General features: G+C 37.7%; 2 protein-coding genes across 2 annotated transcripts; both read right to left on the reverse strand.

Moving 5' to 3' along the window:
- Nucleotides 1-574: 574 nt before the first annotated feature.
- On the reverse strand, nt 575-1,962 carry LOC149240449 (non-specific lipid transfer protein GPI-anchored 31-like). Its single transcript, XM_089367305.1, has 2 exons — nt 1,475-1,962; nt 575-1,315 (listed from the first exon to the last, which is right to left on the reverse strand). Exons 1-2 carry the CDS (start codon nt 1,833-1,835, stop codon nt 1,032-1,034), a joined length of 645 nt encoding a protein of 214 aa, XP_089223431.1. The 5' UTR covers nt 1,836-1,962; the 3' UTR covers nt 575-1,031.
- Nucleotides 1,963-18,615: 16,653 nt separating this feature from the next.
- Nucleotides 18,616-19,969, reverse strand: LOC149240450 (non-specific lipid transfer protein GPI-anchored 2-like). Its single transcript, XM_089367306.1, has 2 exons — nt 19,473-19,969; nt 18,616-19,307 (listed from the first exon to the last, which is right to left on the reverse strand). Exons 1-2 carry the CDS (start codon nt 19,834-19,836, stop codon nt 19,045-19,047), a joined length of 627 nt encoding a protein of 208 aa, XP_089223432.1. The 5' UTR covers nt 19,837-19,969; the 3' UTR covers nt 18,616-19,044.
- Between the last annotated feature and the right edge of the window lie 77 nt (nt 19,970-20,046).

Consider the following 20,046-nt stretch of genomic DNA (forward strand, 5'->3'; position numbering starts at 1 on the left):
TACTTAGCAATGAATTTAGCTGTAAAATTTATACAATGGAGAACACCTGATTTACATTTACTGATCAAAATATGAGAGAAAAAAAATGATTATACCAGCACCACAAACATCGGGTCTCCATCAAAAAACTCCCATACTATACCACTAGAGAGTTCCACATCTCTGATTAGCCTAGCCTGATCTTCTTCTATGTCAATTGTAAACCGCAAAGTATTCAAAGATAAAGTGATATCACCCTAGCCAAATTCTGCGTAATAGAAATATGAGAAGAAATTTAAATATATATAATAAACAACTATAATTTATGAAGAATAATAGGAAATGTAACGGACGCAATGCATGGCAACAAGCTGCTTATGATTAAAAGAAAAAGTGGTAAATTTGGCAACAAACCAATTTTTAAGATTAGATCCTACTCTTTATATGAGTAAGACTAATCAGTAGTGTCTTGATGTAAAATTTATGGTCGAAGGATCAAGTTTTAAGAACATATTACGTTATGTCGAGAGACTTACTGAAAAGAAAAAAAAATGTGGTCAACTGCTCTTTTATAAAATAAGTGACGAGTAAAATATAAAGAAATTCCTTGGCATTTTTATTGAAGGCATCTCCCAAATCCACAAGAAACAGAATAAATTAATCAAATGATCCAAAGTCGGACTACATATCCTTATTACTTCCCACACAGAGAAACAAAACATTACAATACTAGGGTAACAACAATATATCCAACCAGAGCCCTCGCAGGCACTACTCAGACACCTTTCACCTCCTTTTATGTATTTGCTCACGGAAGCAATAAACGTTAACGATCCCATTATTCCCAACACTTGAATCAGCATGCTCGCGCCTAGAGTCGGACAACAGATCCTACTGGAAATAAATGAATGAACGATACACTGGTAATAGCATATCCTTATTACATCCCGTTCAAAGTCGCTATAAAAGAATTGAGAAACAATACCAGTGCAACAACAATATAATGAACCAGAGCCCTCGCACGCTCTACTCAGACGTTTTTCACCTCTCCTCTATATGCTGCTCGCCGATATAATAAACATTAATGATCCCATTATTCCCACCAATTGAATCAGCATGCTCGCGCCCGTCATGGATGCTGTGTTGGCAGAAGCAGAAGGCCCTTTCTTGGTAGACGGAGGATGTGCTCCACCAGCAGTCGGAGTGGTAGTTGGAGGAAGAGCTGCTGAAGTGGCGGGCGACTTAGCTTTGGGTGTGGGATTACTAACCACCGGAGTTGGAGACGAAGGAGCCGGAGTTGGAGACGAAGGAGCCGCCGCAGCAGGAGGATTTGAAGCTAAAATCACCAACAAGAAAACAAATTAAATGTACAATTAATTCTGCTCCCTCTCGATGAAGTGAAACAAACCACAACAACTAGCAATTAAATATTACAATACATTAATCTGTTTGGTAATATTTTAAGTGAACATTCTGACGATGACAAGGTAACTACCAGCAGATGAGTTGCATTGGCTGACAGGCGGAGCAGTAATGTTGCAGGCGCCTGGCAGAGCAAGAGCCTGAGTTTGGTTGATAGGAATCCCCAGGGGATTGTTAGTTGTACTAACGATCTGGCAGAGACATGTGGCGTTGGTCTTGACGACGGAGGCAAGGGCAGTGCAGCAGCCCTGAGTTGGAATAGCGTTGTTGGGTCCTCCCTGCAAGAAGGCGAGGCACGGCACCAAAGTCACCAAAGCAGCACTACATGAAGACGGAGAATTGGGAGGTAGTGACTGAGCTCCCACCGTGCCCACACTCCCCCCTGCTGCTATGAGGATAAGTGCAGCTAGTGTCAATGCCAGGAGGTTGGCCATTATATCAACAATAGTCAATTTAATCGTCAGCAATCCAGTAAAGCCAAAAAGCTATCAATCAATTAGAGATCTCTACAGAAATTAGGAAGGTCGGGCAGAAATACAGTAAGAAGAATAAGAAACGTGAATTGGCTGACTGAATGTGTGAGAGCAGAAAGGGGAAAAGTTTCTTTATAAAGGTGAGGGTTTAGCCGAGGAGAGGGAATAACTACTTGGCGATAGACAGATACACCTCTTATTGTTGGTGATCTGTTCACCCAACTTCCTACCAAATTCTCTAACTGCTACGCGGCATTTTCGCTTTTTGAAAAGTGTTTTGCCAATAAAATAATTTTCTCATTGTGGTCTGTCAGTGAAGTTGTTTGTTAGCCAACTGTTTCCTTCCGATGAGCATCTCCTTTTTGTCAGCGAGTGCGCTTTCATGTTCCATTGTGTCTAGACTCTAGAGGTCCAACCTTCAGGTCCATGTTCCAACACAAAACGCAGGCGAACGACCATAACATAACAGTACAAAGTACAGGAATAGAGGTGTCCATCTGCAATATGAAGTGTCCTCTTTCAACCTCAGTGGGTAGTGATTTTTTGTCTTTGTCAATGCTTTCACAACACTAGATAATGAACCAACCCTGCAAATACACGTCTTCTTCATTAAGTTACATATTGATGCCAATTTATTAAAAAAAGGACATTCACAACTGTAATTGGAATGAAATGGAAAACAACCACGGCAAGAAAGGGACATAGATCCGAATTTACAACCAACTGAAAAGATTTTGACTAATAATCATAACCAAATTGACTTCTTTAACTAAAAGTTTACATTCAGTCATTTGATCAAAGTACATTCGCAACACTTCAAGGAATTTAACCAAATTGACTTTTTTAACTAAAAGTTTACATTCAATCAATTGATTAAAGTACATTCACAACACTTCAAGGAATTTACTATCAATGGAGAAGGGTCACATTGACTTTTATCATCAAGATAGGTGTGTGGCAAATCCTATTGATTATTGTCCTCATACTTCGGAGGAAAACTCTTTTGGGAAATTTATCTCATAGCTCTACTCCGCAGGTATGTTCTCTATTACATTCTTAAGGATCATGAGTTGTCAGGAACACCGAGATGAAAATTTATTAGATGGTGATAATAGGTGGAAAAGCAGTGTGGTAACTAAAAATGGCTACCATGTGGAAGAATTTTAAAATCTAAATTTTGAAGATGTCACTGATGAAAGGGGATCAACTAGTATGGAAATCAAAAAGGGCTCTTCAAGGTAACAAGGAGAGATGTAAAATCCGTGAAATTGTGTGGTACTTAGTAGAACGTAGATTGTCAAAAAGGAGTTTGACAATCCAAGGGTCGAGTCGAGAGTGGAAGATGCAGTTTTTACAATTATAATAAAATGATTGAGGAAAGTCGTTACTATGAGTAAGTTTTTTTATTTATTATTTTTTAATTTAAGATCAACAAAAGCATGTTAATATAAGTAAGGGTTTAGAGTGGGTAAGCTGGTTAATATAAGTAAGGGTTTAGAGTGGGTAACCCGGTAATTTTTACAATTATAATAGAATGACTAAGAAACGTCGTTATTATGAATATGCATTAATTTTTTTATTTAAGATCATCAAAAGCATGTTAATTTTTGTTAATATAAAGGAAGGGCTTAGAGTGTATAAGTTGGTAGTTGCTATGGGAAGATGTTTTAAGGTTTTTTTAAGAAGGATTTTAAAAAACATTTAAAAAAAAGTTTAAGGATTTTTGGTTTGTTTGAGGGTGTTATTAAAATTTTTGAAATTGTGCATATGAATTTCTACATGATTAGAATCTCATTCAAGAAAAGGATATGAGTTCATGAGTTCATTGAATTTATAAAAGAGTTTTCATATTGTGATAAAAAGAGACTTAACACATGTTTAATAAGGAAAATTAGTTTGATTTTGATTATAATGGTTTATAACTAAAATATTTATGTAAAACTATGATTACATTACTAGAATTAATCTTTGTCAACAATTCTTTTTCATATCTTAATGGATAATTTTAATGAAACCTATGATGATATGATGCATTTCTAGAATAGCATCACATGCACATTAAATTTGTAGATCTAACACTAAGACTCAAAAAAGAATCCAATCATTAAAGAAAATACTCACCTTGAAAGAAAGAAGGCAATTGATTACATAAGGAAGATTAATATCCACCACCTAGTTGTGAGCTCTTCCTCATGTAGAGTTTAACCTCAAATTGAGGACAATACTAGTGTGTCAAATTAAAATCCTAAATTAAAGCGTGTGACTTTGCAGAGGGTCAAGTGCAATGCATGAAAGGTTCTAACACGATGAAGGGAAAAGGAGTGAGCCCCTTATAATTCTGTAATAATACGTAGCTTGAAAGGAACACGCGAGCATAAAAGAAATCACAAGTTAGCCTGTAAGATAGTTCACAAGTTAACCATGATGGAAATATACAACAATGCACATTCAAAAAGATTCATACTAATGCAAACAAAAGAGTTCGTAAGTGTCAGTGTAAATGAAATAAAATATATTGCAAACATAACAAGAATAGTCCTACTATATTCACAACATATGCATGAAAATGTGTTGGCTCATAGCTTTTATTAAACTGAAAGTCCCAAGCATACATATACAGTTGACGAAACACTAGTCCCAATAGTGGAACATGAAGCCAACACTTGCTCCTCTAAAGAAAGATATCCCTCTATGTTATAGAGAAGCCAAGGCTCAAAACTCCCAAGATTCTCCTCTTAAGCCAAAAGCATGGTGCAAAATCCCTTTACATGACTAATGAGGGTATATTTATAATAAATGGGGTGACTTTTCATTTCCCTTTGTGACTCTTTGACTTACCTCATGACTGTTTGACTCCCTTCAACCATAACCTTTGGACTTCATTAGAAACGAATCCTCACATTCCACAATTGACACTTGGAATTTCACATACCATTAATTACAAAAAATATTACAATATCGCTCATACCCATGTAAGACAAAATTGGGTAGAGTCAACTAGAGATCCTAATAAGACAAAACAAGTTAAGCTTGAGTTTGAAGAAACTCTAGCTCAGCCACCTCGACTTGTATCTCCTTGGTCACATAGTAGTTCCAAGCCTTGTATTGTGTTATGACTTCCCCAAACTATGCAATGGGATCAAGCTGGAAGCGGACTCTCGCCTTCATTTCATCTGGGTAGATTGATTTGGAACTAGTTTGAATTTCCTTCTTCAACAGGAGCAACATGGTGTTGATATGGACAAGGCCACCAATGTATTTATGCATATTGTTCTTGTTCACCTCCAGATCTTTCTTGGTGGCGATTTGCCTGAGCCGGTCCAAGTATTCTTCGACCTCCTTCCTAACTTGATTCCTATGCTTGGCTTCGGTGGGTGACACAACTAAAAGGATCTTATGTGATTTCACCATGAAATTTGCGTTGTTGTATAATCGTGCATATGAGGCCTGAATATTGGTGATGAATGAGGCGAGTTGTTTGTTACTCTGAATGATCATTCACACTTGTGCTTTCTCCAACTCTACCTGTTGCCTTTTTTTCTTTGATAATTCAAACAGTGCCCCTTTGTATTGCATTAACCACTCGTGCATGACAACGATGGATATATGGAAAATCTTGAGGGATTTAGCATATCTTTGCACTTATGTTTCATGTCGTGCAAGACTGCTTTGTGCACGGTGATGAGCTCCTTATAAAGGCTTCAGATGGTTTCTCCCAATGTCGATACTTCACCAAGTATGGATCCCTTAAGGTCTTCTATATATACATGTGTGGGAGATTATTTATGGACCTCTGCTTGGAGCTTCTCCATTTGTTGCCTTGAAGCATGCCAGTTCTTTTCCATTTTCCTATTCGCAGCCGTGAGTTACTCCGTGTTTTACATGGTAGCACCTGCGAAGGCCAAGTTGGATGCAACTACGACCTCCAAATTTCTCTTAGTATCTATTATAATCACCCTTTCTCTAATGAATGTAGGAGATGTAAGATCGTTTGGAAAATGTTTCTTTCTTGCTTGTACAATATTCTTATGAAGCTCATCGTAAGTTAGATTGTATGTATCCATGACCAGACCGTCGTCAAGAGGAACAATTTTCTCTTCTTCACTTGGAGCTTAATGTGCTGTCAGAGAAGGGGGAGACTGAATGATGACCTACTGACTGCTCAGCGTAAGATCAATATCTTGGTTTAGCGGCTCCGATTTGACCTCCATGTCTTGAATCAAAATTAGTTCCCCAATTCCCTGAGTAAGTTCTTTTTCCTACATTTGTTTTCTCTCCTCTTTTAGTAGTCGGTTCTTCTCTTGTTCCTCAACTTTTTTCCTTGATGCTTCTTCTTCTTCAATTCGCTTCCTTTTCTTATTCTTCTTATTTCTTCCTTTCTTCTTCCAATCTTCTTTGCTCTTGTTCTTCCCTCTACTTCATCTCTTCGTCCCGCTTCCTCTATTTCCTTCTCTTTTTTGCTACTATGGCCACTTTCAAGATGATTGGATCTGATTTCATCTTACGGCTCTGCTCTTCCAATAGACTTTGTGAAAATTTCCTCTTGCCCTTTTCACACACTGGTATTTTCCTTTCTGCTGGTGTTGCCTTTAGAGTGACTTCTTTTTTAAGAGTAACATGTGATGTTCTTGAGAATCTGACTAGTTCGTTGGACTTGGAGGCATTGTAAGAATTCTTTGTTTCTTCCTCCTCGGGCCTGTAAAATGTCTCGCTTGGCTACTATAAATGAATCCTCACATAGTGTTATTTACATACATTCCTAGGATTATACAAATTGAAGTCTAAACAACTAAATGTGAATTTATCTATCTCCTTGCCTTCGATGTCTACAACCTTCAAATTCTTGATCTCGTGCAATCTAATTTGCAGAGGAAGAACAGGACAAGGTACCTTCTTCTTCTGGTGCAACACTCTTAATAACCTTGTGGAGAGATGATAAGCCACTTCTTGCATGACCAACTTGTCAGTGGAATACCTCGGCAAAAGATGTGGGGACTTCTAACCCCCAAACATTATGAGGAAGGTTCCATCCGATGAGGAAAACCAAACTGCTCATTCTGACACTTCTTCCATTACACCATGGGACATTCAAGGTGTCTATTCTTGAAATATTAACCTGTACAATGGAATGAGGAAGTGAGAAGTCATCATTTGCATCGCTCCTTTGTAACTGCACTCCGAAATAAGCTTGCAATAAATGTGCACAACAAGTTCTTTTGCTGACCAGGTCCAGTTCATGTTGGAAAAGCAGTTCTAATCACATATTGCATCTAACAGGTAGGAAGGCATGTAGAACCTAGCTTACTTACCTTTGGTAGGGTTTCTAACATTGTTTGCATGGGTCCTCAATTATTAAGCCAGAAAATCCAACCAGGTGAATGGTTTTCCTACATTCACAACCAGGTTAAGCAAGAATGCCCAACCTTTTGGAAAGATTTCAGTACTGCTCTAGCCATAGATCTGACAACATAAGATTATCAAGTACTGATAATCCTTCCTAAGGGATTTTGTCTTTTAAGTGTTGTTGGGTGTTTGGCGAGATTTAGAAGCCTCTTTCACCCAACTTTTGATGCCTTTGTGCTCAAGTAGCTGGTGACCACATAGAAGTGGAATCCATGTAAGATTATGGAAGCATAAAATGATACATAACATGAAAGTTGTGCCATAAAAGATGCAAGCCTCTATCCACTAGCACTGTTGAGAGTCATGGTCTTGTTATTTGTATGGACCGGTATCCAGCTGACAATGTCTACACATGGAAAAACCAAGTACTTGCATGCAATCTTGTGTAATTATGGACTTTGGACATTGACATACACATGTTGATCTTCTAGATCTACTTTGAAGCTTTTTGCTAAGAACACCTTATTCACCTTCTGCCATGTAATGTTTGATTCTTTCTCTCTGAACAACTGCGTATATGAGTAAAATGGAGAATTCACTGGAGTACTCTCAATTGCCCCGCTGATGCTTCTCTTTGTAGTGTCTTTTGAGAGAAATTCCTTAGGATCCATAGAGATAGTAACTGATCAAGGGAAGTGCTCAAAAGATGCAGAACTTGTAGGAGAAAAATGCACCCATGGAAAACATAAATTAGCTCAACCAAAATGACTCACAAAGAAATATCGAGGCAGAAACCACAATACTGAGAGGGAACTGTGTTATTCATAGAATAAGGGAAGAGATTGGCCTCACGAATTGCGCATTACGCAGTCTCAATAGTTAGGGGTGAGGATTAAGGCTAGAGACTGTGCAATGTGTAGTCTCAACCTCGAAAAACTGAGGGAGAGACTGCACATTGTGCAGTCTCAATGGCCAAGGATGAGGCTTGAGCCCTGGAACTACGGAATGCACAGTTGGGAAAGCCAGGGACTGTACAATGCATAGTCTTAATGGCCAAGCTTGAGGCTTTAGCCTTGGAATTGTGCAATGCACAGTTGAACGTGGTAACTGTTGGCCAAGTAAAGGGGCAGATTTTTACTACAAGAGGATGGGAAAGTGGTAGATCTGAGTGATGGTACAAGTAAGAGTCCAAATATGACTAAGGAAAGATGTATCAGTGAAGATCAAGTGTAGAAGATCAACGTGCAAAAGGAAAATCAAACATGCATAAGGAGTCGCTGAAACAATGACCACTAATGTGTAAAAACAAGAAGTTGATGAGACACTTGCAAAATGTGAACGACAGACCAAACCAACACTTGTAAAATATAATATAATATAAAATTCCAACAACTATGAATATAAATCAACAAAATAACGCTCACAGAAGTGAAATGAAAAAAAAGAGACAAAAAAGCGATAAAAAGTGACAAAAGCAAAACTCACCTAAAAAAGCGTCGCAAAATAAACTGAAAGTTTCTTTATCTCCTTGGGAAGGCTAGAGCTCCAATATCGAGTGTGAAAATGAGCTCTAGGAGAATCTATTATATAAATCTAGGATAGTTAGGGTTTCTCACGCACATGCCTAAAATATAGGAAAAATGCCACATGTCTGAAAGTCATAATTAGCAGCTTAATGGACTGAACTAGACATCAATTAGGAAAATACTATTTTTAATGGATGTCAAATCTTCTTTTTCGAGAAACTTCTTTTTCACACTGGCCAAGGAGATTTCGCAATTCCCAGGCTCATGGGGTTGGGCAATTCCTTTCCTTAATGAATTGCATCATTTTTAGGGGGAAGGATGGCTCTGTGCAATTTCTAAGCTCAAGGTTGGGCTTCTCTCCAGGATTGCATAGTTTCTAAGCTCAAGGCTAGCCTACCTCTTTGGATTGCACAACTCAGGTCCTTAAGGCTGGCCTTCCTTCGAAGATTACACAATTTCTTAAGGGAAGACTGACAAAGCTACGAGGTCAAGGTAAGAGATAGCTTGTGTATGAAAATTATCAAATCAGGATCAAAACAACAAATCACAAACAGTGCATGAAAGATAAGTCTTTAAGATAACATGAATGCTTGATGACATTGAATGATGAGCTCCTGTAGACAAAAGGAAGGCTTCAAAATGTAATAATGGGAAAAATAATGGAGGGTGGTTGTAGCACCTACAACACTTGGTGACACATTGGTAGAAATCCATCTCTCTGTATGGGTCTTAACTCATGTAAACTAGGTCTAACTCTTTAGGAAGTATTGTTCATTTCATTGATCGACTTAGCTTATTTATTTTTTATTTTTTTTAAGTGTGGTTCACGGGCACCGGAGTGGCCGCTACGTCCACATAGAGAAGCGGGGCAGCTCCACCTGAAGGGATCTGCCGGTCGGCCATATCAGGCCTAACCCCGAGGGCGTCGAGGAGATTTGACCCCGTGACCTCCCAAACCGGGAGAGTACTTAGCAATGGGAACTCGACCATTTGAGCTATCCCTCGGGGCTTCGACGTAGCTTATTTACTTAGCTTGAGTTTCATATATAGACATGCCTGTAACAGCCCTGGTTAAAAACTCCATGTAAAATATATATGAGACCACGGTTGATGGGACACATATTCCAAGCGGAATGGTGGGAAAAAAATCCTAGTGGGTGTTTGTTTCAATTATTATGGCTAAAAAAAATTAGCAAACATAATGGCAAAGGCTTTGGAAAGGAAAGAGGCATTATTTGTGAAAATTATCTCCCTACTAATTTTCCCCAGGTTGTAGCATTGGTATCCTCGCTAGAAGATATTCTGGGTGGTAGGAGTGGCTCCCCAAAGGATAGAGGGTGGTATATTGAGCTCCCCTTAGATGCCAAATCCTTCTTCTTCTTTTAGATTTAAGAATGTTTGACATATGAGCAGAGACAATCAAGAGTTAAGAAGGAATAAGCAAGAGGTGAATCGAGATGAATAGTGACAATATGTTATGATGAGATACTTATGATTGGATACGATTTGATTATAGGATACATGAGACATGATGCAGTTGGAATTCTCCCTAGTTGAGAGGGAGTGTTAAAATATGAAAGTGCAGTCAAATTCCACTTTGGACAACTCATTTGATGAAGATGATGATTGTTAAAATGAGATGTTTGTATTGATACATAAAACACCCACTGGTTAGCTCTACGAAAGAGAGTCTGAACCAGGAGAGTCTGGCTTTGCAGAACGCTCTACATTCTCAATGTACATCACACATTATATAGCATACATAGTTTTAGGGTTGTTAGAACCATACCCTTAGAAATAAAAACTAATTCCTATACTAAGGTCTCGTGAACCAACTCACACTATTCTAGGATTCTCCATTATCTTCAACACTCCCCCTTAATGGAGAAGGGGTTCACAAATATGCCTAACATCTCCCTAAACATTTCAAACTTAATTTTTCCAAGAGGCTTAGTGAAAATGTCTGCAACATTATCACATGTTTTACAATATACAAGATGGATTTCTTTTGATTGTACTTTCTCCCTGACAAAGTGGAATTGTGTATCAATGTGTTTAGTGTTCTTGTGAAACACCGGATTATTAGAAAGTTTGATTGAACTCTGGTTGTCGCATCTAATTGTTGTTGCATCTTTATGTTCTTCCCCGACATCCAGGAGAAGTCTCCACAACCAAACTTCCTCACATGTTGCTGCACACATAACTTGATATTGTGTTTCCGTTGAGGACAAGGAAACTGTGTTCTGATTCTTGCTGCTCCATGTAATTAGCCTAGATCCAATGTTGAATGTATAGCCTGTTATGGATCTACGGTCGTCTACATTTCTAGCCTAGTCGAAATCTGTAAATCCTGTCAATCTAACATCACAAGAATCAGTATAAATAATACCATAGTCTATAGTTCCTTGTATATACCTTCAAACACATTTTTCTACATTCTAATGACTCTCAAGTGGTTTGGACATGTATTGACTTAGCAAACTGGCTACATAAGCCAAATCTAGTCTAGTAGTGGTCAGGTATATTAAGCTCCCAACCAGTTGTCTATAAAGTGTGGCATCTACCTCTTTAGAGCCATCCTCTCTCTGAAGTTTAATGTTCTGTTGTAGTGGTACTACTGCAACCTGACACTGATCCATACTGAATCTTTCCAGTAGACCTTTGACATACTTACACTGGGACATAAAAAAATTTCTTGAATCTCTCCAGATCTCAAGACCCAAACAATATCTTAATTCACCAAGGTCTTTCATTTCGAACACCTATGACATTTGTTGCTTTATTTCTTTTATTAGAGCAATAACATCACCTACAATAATTAAATCATCTACATACAAAGAAATCAACACTATGCGCCCCTTTTCATATTTCGTGGTATACAGATTGGGGTCGTTTTTACTTCTGATGTAGCCAAGTTGCAAAAAAATGAATCAATCTTTTCATACCAAGACCTGGGTGCTTTCTTTAGTCCATATAGATATTTCTTTAATCTACAGACTAAATGTTATTTCCCTTTCTGGACAAATCCCTCAGGTTGCTCTAAATAAACTTCCTCTTTCATTCCCCATTTAAAAATGCTGATTTTACATCTAGTTGGTGAATCATCCAATTTTTCTTAGTAGATAAAGAAATCAACATTCTGATAGTATTTAGTTTAGTTGGGGAAAAGGTTTCTTAATAGTCAATTCCTTCTTTTTATGAATACCCCTTTGCTACCAATCTAGCTTTTAGTTTATCAGTGGTTCCATCTGCATTAATCTTGGGTTTATACAACCATTTACAACCTATGGTTTGTTTTGCTTTAGTAATTTCAACCAGCTCCCAAGTGTTGTTCCTGATTATAGATTCATATTCCTGTTCCATAACTATTTTCCATTCACTACATTCATTTGCTTCCTTATAACTAGAAGGCTCAACAACATTCATCATACTATTTATAAAAGCATTTTCCTTGTATCTAGCAAGAAATTGAGTTTGCCTACCTGATATTCTGAGTGTTGGTGTCACTTCTAACACATTCTGAGTTTCCTTTGCTAGACTCGGCTTGATGGATGCATATGAATTCTCTTCTTATACCTTTGTCTGTTGATCTTGGTTGTTTCCTGTTTCTTCACTTTCTTCCATCAAGAATGGAATATCCCATTCCTCATTGCACTTATTATATTCTTCATGAACTTGCTCATGGAATATGACATCTCTACTAACAAAACTCTTGTGGGTAGAGGGATTGAATAATCTATAAGCTTTATATTGTGAACAATACCCTACAAAGGTACATCTGATGGCTTTTGAATCTAGCTTTCTTCTGTCTTCCTTTGGAATGTGGGCAAATGCTTTAGACCCAAACACTCTTAAATGTTTTATTGCAGGCTTAAATTCATACAATGCTTCATAAGGAGTTTTAAACTCAAGACTTTTTGTTGGACTCCTATTTTTCAGATAAACTGCAGTATTCAATGCTTTAGCCCAAAAACCATTCGAAAGATCCTTACCTTTCAACATGTTCCTAGCACATTCCACCATTGTTCTGTTCTTTCTTTCCATTACTCCATTCTGCTGAGGAGTATGGGGTATTGTGAATTGCTGTAATATCCCATGGTCTTTATAATACTTGATAAGTTCATCCTTCCTGTATTCTCCCCCTTGATCGGAGCGGAGAATTTTTATGTGCTTCCCTGTTTGCTTTTCAATCATGTTTCTAAACTGCTTAAAGTATTCAAATGTGTGACCTTTCTTACTCAAAAAATATACCCAAGAAAACTTTGTGCAACCATCAACAAACAGTAAAAAATACAGGACACCTCCTAATGACTTTGTTTGCATGGGTCCACAAAGATCTGTGTGCACTAATTCAAGTATGTCTCTCTGTTTCCTTTCTACTTGAACAGGGAATTCTTCTCTATGCATCTTTCCTAATGTACAAGAATCACAATCATTATGCACTTGTTTTAATATAGGAAGATCTCTTACCATTTCCTTTTTCTAAAGTAACAACAAATCATTGTAGTTGATATGACCAAATCTCTGATGCCACAGCTCTTTTATAGTCAAACTCGCTACTCTCAAAGCTCGAACTCGTGCTGGTATTACATCCAATTTGTACAGACCTCTTGTTTGAATTCCTGAAGCAATAGTCTTCATGCCATCCAACAGATCTTTAATATAACAGTTAGATTTAAAAAATTAAATTTTGAGATCATGATCTGTAATCATGGATATAGAAATCAAATTCTTTATCACACTGGGCACATACATGAAATTATGAATATGTCTTACAGTAATAACAGATATTTTCCGACACCCTTTGATCTGATGACTTCTGTCATCACCAAGGTAGATTTGTGCTCTGCCATTGATTTCTTTAAAATCTTTGAACCATCGTCTGTTCACCGTCATATGTGTGTATGCTCCCGAATCTACATACCAGATGTTTGTATCAACATTTTCATCAAAGTCTGCCATGAACAATATGAAGTTATGCACATGATTATCATTTGCGAGATGACCTGCATGTCTTTTTTGCCTCTGTTGTTGTTCATGATATTTCTTCTTCCTGCACTCATTAGCCATATGACCAATCTTTCTGCAATAAAACATTTAATTTTAGAGTTGTTTCTATTCGGGTGCATACCCTGAGTTTGATTTGGTCTTTTATGAGGGTTTCCTCCTCTTTGTTGTTGCAAGTTTCCTTTTCCTTTGAAGAAGTTCTTATTTTCCATCAACACAAGATCTATACTCTGGGGCTTTAGAGTCAATCTTCTTTCTTCTTATTGTATTAATATTTCTATCAGTTCTTCAAACGTTGGGATTTTCTCTCTCGCATTTATCCCATTGATAAACATTTTGTAGTCATCGAGCACACCATTCATGGTAATTGTTACTAAATTTGTATCTGCAATTATATCACCAATGTCTGCCAATTTTTTCTTCAGATCTTTGATCCTCACTATGAAGGAAGCAACTTTTTCATTCTCCTCCATCTTCATGGACAAAATCTTGCTCTTTAGGAGCAGAAGACAATTTGTATTCCTAATCTCATACAAATCCTTCAATATTCCCTAAATTTCGCTTGCTAATTTACATTCTCTGATATGTGGTATGATGCATTCTTTTACTAAAATCTTCAATAGCATTCAAACAACGGCACACCACCGACGATAATTTCCCACAGCGGCAATTCACCCATATGACTTCGCTGTCAAAAAAAATATCAGGGATTCGCAGAGTGAATACCCACCTATTTTCTCCATGTTACCACTGCATTTCTCTCAGCCCACAACACAGAACAGAACACGCATCCATAGTTCTTCTCCACGCTGGCTGGATGTAACAAGCCTATTCCCAAGATTCCATAGCAGGGAGCATGCCCAAATAAATAATCACGCTAGCAAGCAACACAGATCTCAAATTACAACAATAGCTTCACTAAGACGTGACTCAGTGATCTTGCAAATCGCATGATGCCCGTCTCACGTCGATCAGCGGCTGTACGCCTCCATGCGGCCTCAAGCGATCTCGACCTCCTCCAAAAATTAGCCTCCACATAGCAATCCAGATTTTGTTTCTGTTATTCGTCTCATGCAGCCCTCCTCATGGCCTGAACGCCTCCTGCTTGCGGCCTGAACACCTCCACGAAGGAGAAGCATAGCACACAAAAAAACATGCAGTTTTTGTTCACCTCACACTCGGCGCAACTTTCCAATGCGGACTCGCGTCGTTCCACCAAATAGTCGCGCTGCTATTGCCAAGAAAAAACGCATAAGGGTAGTACTGAGATCGACATGATTTTTACGCAAAAAATGCACATTGTTTTCGACTTAGGCACGCTGACCTCTCTCCACTCAGCGAACAGGTTTCTCAGCCCTGTTGCTCTGATACCATGTTAAAATGAGATGCTTGTATTGATAAATAAAACACCCACTGGTCAGCTCTACGAAAGAGAGTATGAACGAGGAGAGTTTGGCTCTGTGAAATGCTCTACATTCTCAATGTACATCACACATTATAAAACATACATAGTTTTAGGGTTGTTAGAAACATACCCTTAGAAATAGAAACTAATTCCTATCTTGAGGTCTCGTGAACCAACTCACACTATTCTAGGATTTTCCATTATCTTCAACAATGATTTCATTGAATTTCTCTTTTCGAGAGGACCAAAATTGACTTAAAGATCACTCAAATAGGATAAGGGAAAGTGTACTTATGAAGAAAATCCGACATGTGGATATTTGATAAGGTTGGCCCTAAAGCAAATTAGTCACCCTTGGAAGGCTATAAGTACAAGTGTCCTCTACCTCATTTAGACATCTTGGTGAGACACTCTTATATCTTTGTTTCTGGCTCGCATAGGTCTAAGGTTCGTTCGTGGAGGAATGGGTTCACTTGAAGACAAAATTGTAGGGCCCAAATCTCATATCTTTGTTTTAGGGTTTTGGTCCTCAATTGCAAGAATAACATAGTAAGAACCCGACCATATTCACTCGCTAAATGGCTCATCCATACGACCAAAGTGTCTCATTCACATGCTCAACTCGTCCTCCGTGAGACTGCGATCTAGGGTTCCTGAGTCTCGGTTGCATTTTGCAGTCATTGGCTTATAAGATTTAGGGAGAAACTAGAACCTTCTGAGTTGCATGCATACTCCTCTTCTGTGCGACTAGGACCTAAATGATGAAATTTCAGTTATTTGAAGATTGTGCTCAGTGACCACAATGTTCAACAGTTGACCGCAAACACGGACAGTTCATTACGGGCTTCAGAATCATAATTTTGAGTATAAGCATTGTTGGGTTCATTTCATGGATATTGTGTAGTTTTTTTTGTTGAATAGTTGTATGGATCAATATATGGATCATTGTATTATCTTTGGTTGAATCATTCGATGACTATCTAATAAGAAAAAGAATTTGAATTTTTTTCTCCATAGTGGGTTTTTCCCTGGTCTCTAACCAATCCTAGCGTCTCTATGTGTGAATGCTTTTGTTTTATTGTTCCTTTATGTTTTGTTGCTTCGATGATCATGATATTGTTCTTTCTATATAGTTGCATATGTTGTTGAATAATGATGTAAATCTGAATAATGTTATGATGTTATGGGATAAACTTAATGTGTTAATGAAGAAATGAAATTATAAAAAAAATATATATATCCCTAAAAAAAATTAAAAAAGATTAAATATTGAAAATAATTATGATTATGAAACCATTATGTTCAAATTGTTCCAATATTTTCATGCCAATTAAAAAGAAAAAACAACTTCACAATCATCCGTGTTTCCACATTAAAACATGCTATGCACATTATTGATAGGTAGATTGTCACGAATTGAAATCTAATATATTTGATTGCACTATATATGTAGAATTGAAAATAATGTTACTAAAATAGCCTAAACTGGATAAGGGGATAATCAATAAGAAAGGATACGACTCGCTATTCCGAAAGAAAAAAGGAAAAGAGATAGGAGGCATATTGTAAGACAAGTTTTTCGTATACTTTATCAAGTGATATCATAAGTGATATCATGACATATGGTACATTATAACAACCTTTTTTTTGATCTGGCAACCATGCAACCCTCTCGAGCCTCCGCTGATCAAAACTTGACGTGAATCCAATCCAAAATGTCTTGTAATTTTTATGGGGATATTCTTGCACAATATCATTTTCGACCTCAACTTTTTAGAATTTCCATCAGGAATGAGCACAAGGTGAACTAGTTGGTTGAATGGCTTCAAATTATGGACTATTTACTCTGAAATTTCAAAGTATCTCCTTCCTCTTCCATCTCATACATATACATATATATTTGTGTTGTAAGCACTGATGGTGCAACTGACTATAAGAGAAAGCAAAGGACATTAGTACAGAACTATCACAACATCGCAGTAGAAGCATCTGATAACAGCAATACATCAGCACAAGCACACTACAGAGGCACATGAGCACATCTCAGCAACACCGCATCTGCAAAGGAACACATCACAACATCACAGACGCATCGCATCCAAAACCATTATGGTTATACGGCTTAATTGAATTGATTGAATGACACGAAGGGATGGACTTACGAAACAAAGGATTGTTCTTGATAAGAGAGAGAGACATAAATTAAATTTATAATATTTAAATAAATTTATTAAATTGAAAATAAGAGAGGGAAAATGGCCTAGATTAACATTCAAAATAAATTTTAAACTTAGAACCACATCAAAGAATATTTGGTGGAGGTTAAATGGCAACATACAAACATACCTAACATTCTTTCGTGTGTATATATATATATAAAATCAAAAAGTATAACTCTTGGCTACATAGTAGTACATTTGATAACCTAAAATTTTGCTAAGAAAAAAATCCCATACATATTTTGGAGCTTGAACATATTTTAACAATTAATTAAATTTTATTTGAATAAGATTATACATATTAAAGGATAAAACAAATAGCTCATTATTGTTAGACACCTTTAAGATGGAAAATAACCCAACATCTAGTAGTAAATCTTTCTTGGATAACATATCTACAAAGGCATTATGTGTGAAGAACTTGCACATCATCATAGTGCTCTCTTGTTGGTGAATTTTCTTTTGCCACAATTAAATGAAAGACCTTTAAGTCAAGGGTTCCATTAAACCACTCCACAAGCACTTTTGAATCCCCATACAATTTGAATATTTGTACATACTTCCAAAGGGCAATAGTTATGACACACCACATAGCAAGGAGTTTAGGTGTAAAATTTTTGCCATAGCGACACCTAATTTGCATTTACTCATCAAAATCTGAAAGAAGAAAATGATTATATTAACACTACAAACATCCCTTTGATTGGCTCCATCAAAAAATCCTGTCCAATACCACTAGCAGTTCGACATCTCTGATTAACCTAATTTTCTTCTGGTTTCTCTTACTCAATATAAATCATCTGGTATTGTATCCAATAACTTCAGAAAAAACCACAAAGTCTTCCCACATAAAGTGATATCACCCTAGCCAAATTCTCCACAATAGAAATATGAAAAGAAATTCAAATATATATAATAAACGATTATAATTTATGAAGAATCATAGGAAGTGTAACGGACGTAAGTATGTACGGCAACAAGGTGCTTATGATTAAAAGGAGCGGTAAATTTGGCAACAAGGCCATCTTTAAGATTAGATCCTACTCTTTATATGAGTAAGACTGATCAGTAGAGTCTTAAGCCTGCGATTAACATTGATGTAAAATCGATGGTCGAAGGATCAAGTTTTAAGAACATATTACGTTATGTCGAAAGATTTATTGAAAAAAAAAAAAAGTGTGGCTAACTGCTTTTTCATAAAATAAGTGACGGGTAAAATATAAAGAAAATCCAAGGCGTTTTTATTGAAGCCATCTCCCAAATCCACGAGAAATAGAATAAATGAATGAAGTGATCCACAGTCGGACTACATATCCTTATATCATCCCATACAGAGAAACAATACAATACTGCAACAACAATATATCCAACCAGAGCCCTCGCAGGCACTACTCAGACACATTTCACCTCCTTTTATGTATTTGCTTACGGAAGCAATAAACGTTAACGATCCCATTATTCCCAACACTTAATCAGCATGCTCGCGCCTAGAGTCGGACAACGGATCCCTCTGGAAATAAATGAATGAACGATACACTGGTAATAACATATCCTTATTACATCCCATACACAGAGTCGCGATAAAAGAATTGAGAAACAATACCAGTACAACAACATTATAATGAACCAGAGCCCTTGCACGCGCTACTCAGACGTTTTTCACCTCTCCTCTATATACTGCTCGCGGATATAATAAACATTAATGATCCCATTATTCCCACCAATTGAATCAGCGTGCTCGCGCCCGTCACGGATCCTGTGTTGGCAGAGGCAGTCGGCCCTTTCTTGGTAGACGGAGGATGTGCTCCACCAGTAGTCGGGGTCGTAGTTGGAGGAAGAGCTGCTGAAGTGGCGGGCGACTTAGCTTTGGGTGTGGGATTACTAACCACCGGAGTTGGAGACGAAGGAGCCGCCGCAGCAGGAGGACTTGAAACTGAAACCACCAACAAGAAAACAAATTAAATTTAGAATTGACTCTACTTCTCCCTCTCGATGAATTGAAACAAACAACAATTACAACAACTAGCAATTGAATATTGTAATCCATTCTGTATGCTAGTATATTAAATAAACATTCTGATCATCACGAGTTAATTACCAGCAGATGAGTTGCATTGGCTGGCAGACGGAGTAGTAATTTTGCAGGCGCCTGGCAGAGCGAGAGCTTGAGTTTGGTTGATGGGAATCCCCAGGGGATTGTTAGTTGTAGTAACCATCTGACAGAGACATGCGGCGTTGGTACTGTTGACAACGGAGGCAAGGGCAGTGCAGCAGCCCTGCGTTGGAGTAGTGTTGTTGGGTCCTCCCTGCAAGAAAGCGAGGCACGGCGCCAAAGTGACCAAAGCAGCAGTACATGAAGACGGAGAATTAGGAGGTAGTGACTGAGCTCCCACCATGCCCACAGTCCCCCCTGCTGCTATGACGATAAGTGCAGCTAGTGTCAATGCCAGGACGTTGGCCATTATATCAACAATAGACGATTTAATCGCCAGCAATCGAAGCAAAGCCAAAAAGCTATTAATCAATTAGATATAGATCTCCACAAAAATTAGTTAGTAAGAGCAGAAATACAGTAAGAAGAATAAGAAACGTGAATCGGCTTACTGAATGTTTTAGAACAGAAAGGGTAAAGGTTCGTTAATAAAGCGGAGGGTTCAGCCGAGGAGATACAC

Source organism: Pinus tabuliformis, chromosome 8, assembly GCF_031772625.1.
Source record: "Pinus tabuliformis cultivar Carrire ecotype Pingquan chromosome 8, CPIR1, whole genome shotgun sequence".
Lineage (NCBI taxonomy): Eukaryota > Viridiplantae > Streptophyta > Pinopsida > Pinales > Pinaceae > Pinus > Pinus tabuliformis.

Bases quoted from the DNA above. Each gene is read 5' to 3' on its own strand.
- LOC149240449 (XM_089367305.1), bottom strand. From the start codon at position 1,835: ATGGCCAACCTCCTGGCATTGACACTAGCTGCACTTATCCTCATAGCA. The intron at 1,316-1,474 runs GTAGTTACCTTG...TGGTGATTTTAG, and splicing joins CCAATGCAACTCATCTGCTG to CTTCAAATCCTCCTGCTGCG.
- LOC149240450 (XM_089367306.1), bottom strand. From the start codon at position 19,836: ATGGCCAACGTCCTGGCATTGACACTAGCTGCACTTATCGTCATAGCA. The intron at 19,308-19,472 runs GTAATTAACTCG...TGGTGGTTTCAG, and splicing joins CCAATGCAACTCATCTGCTG to TTTCAAGTCCTCCTGCTGCG.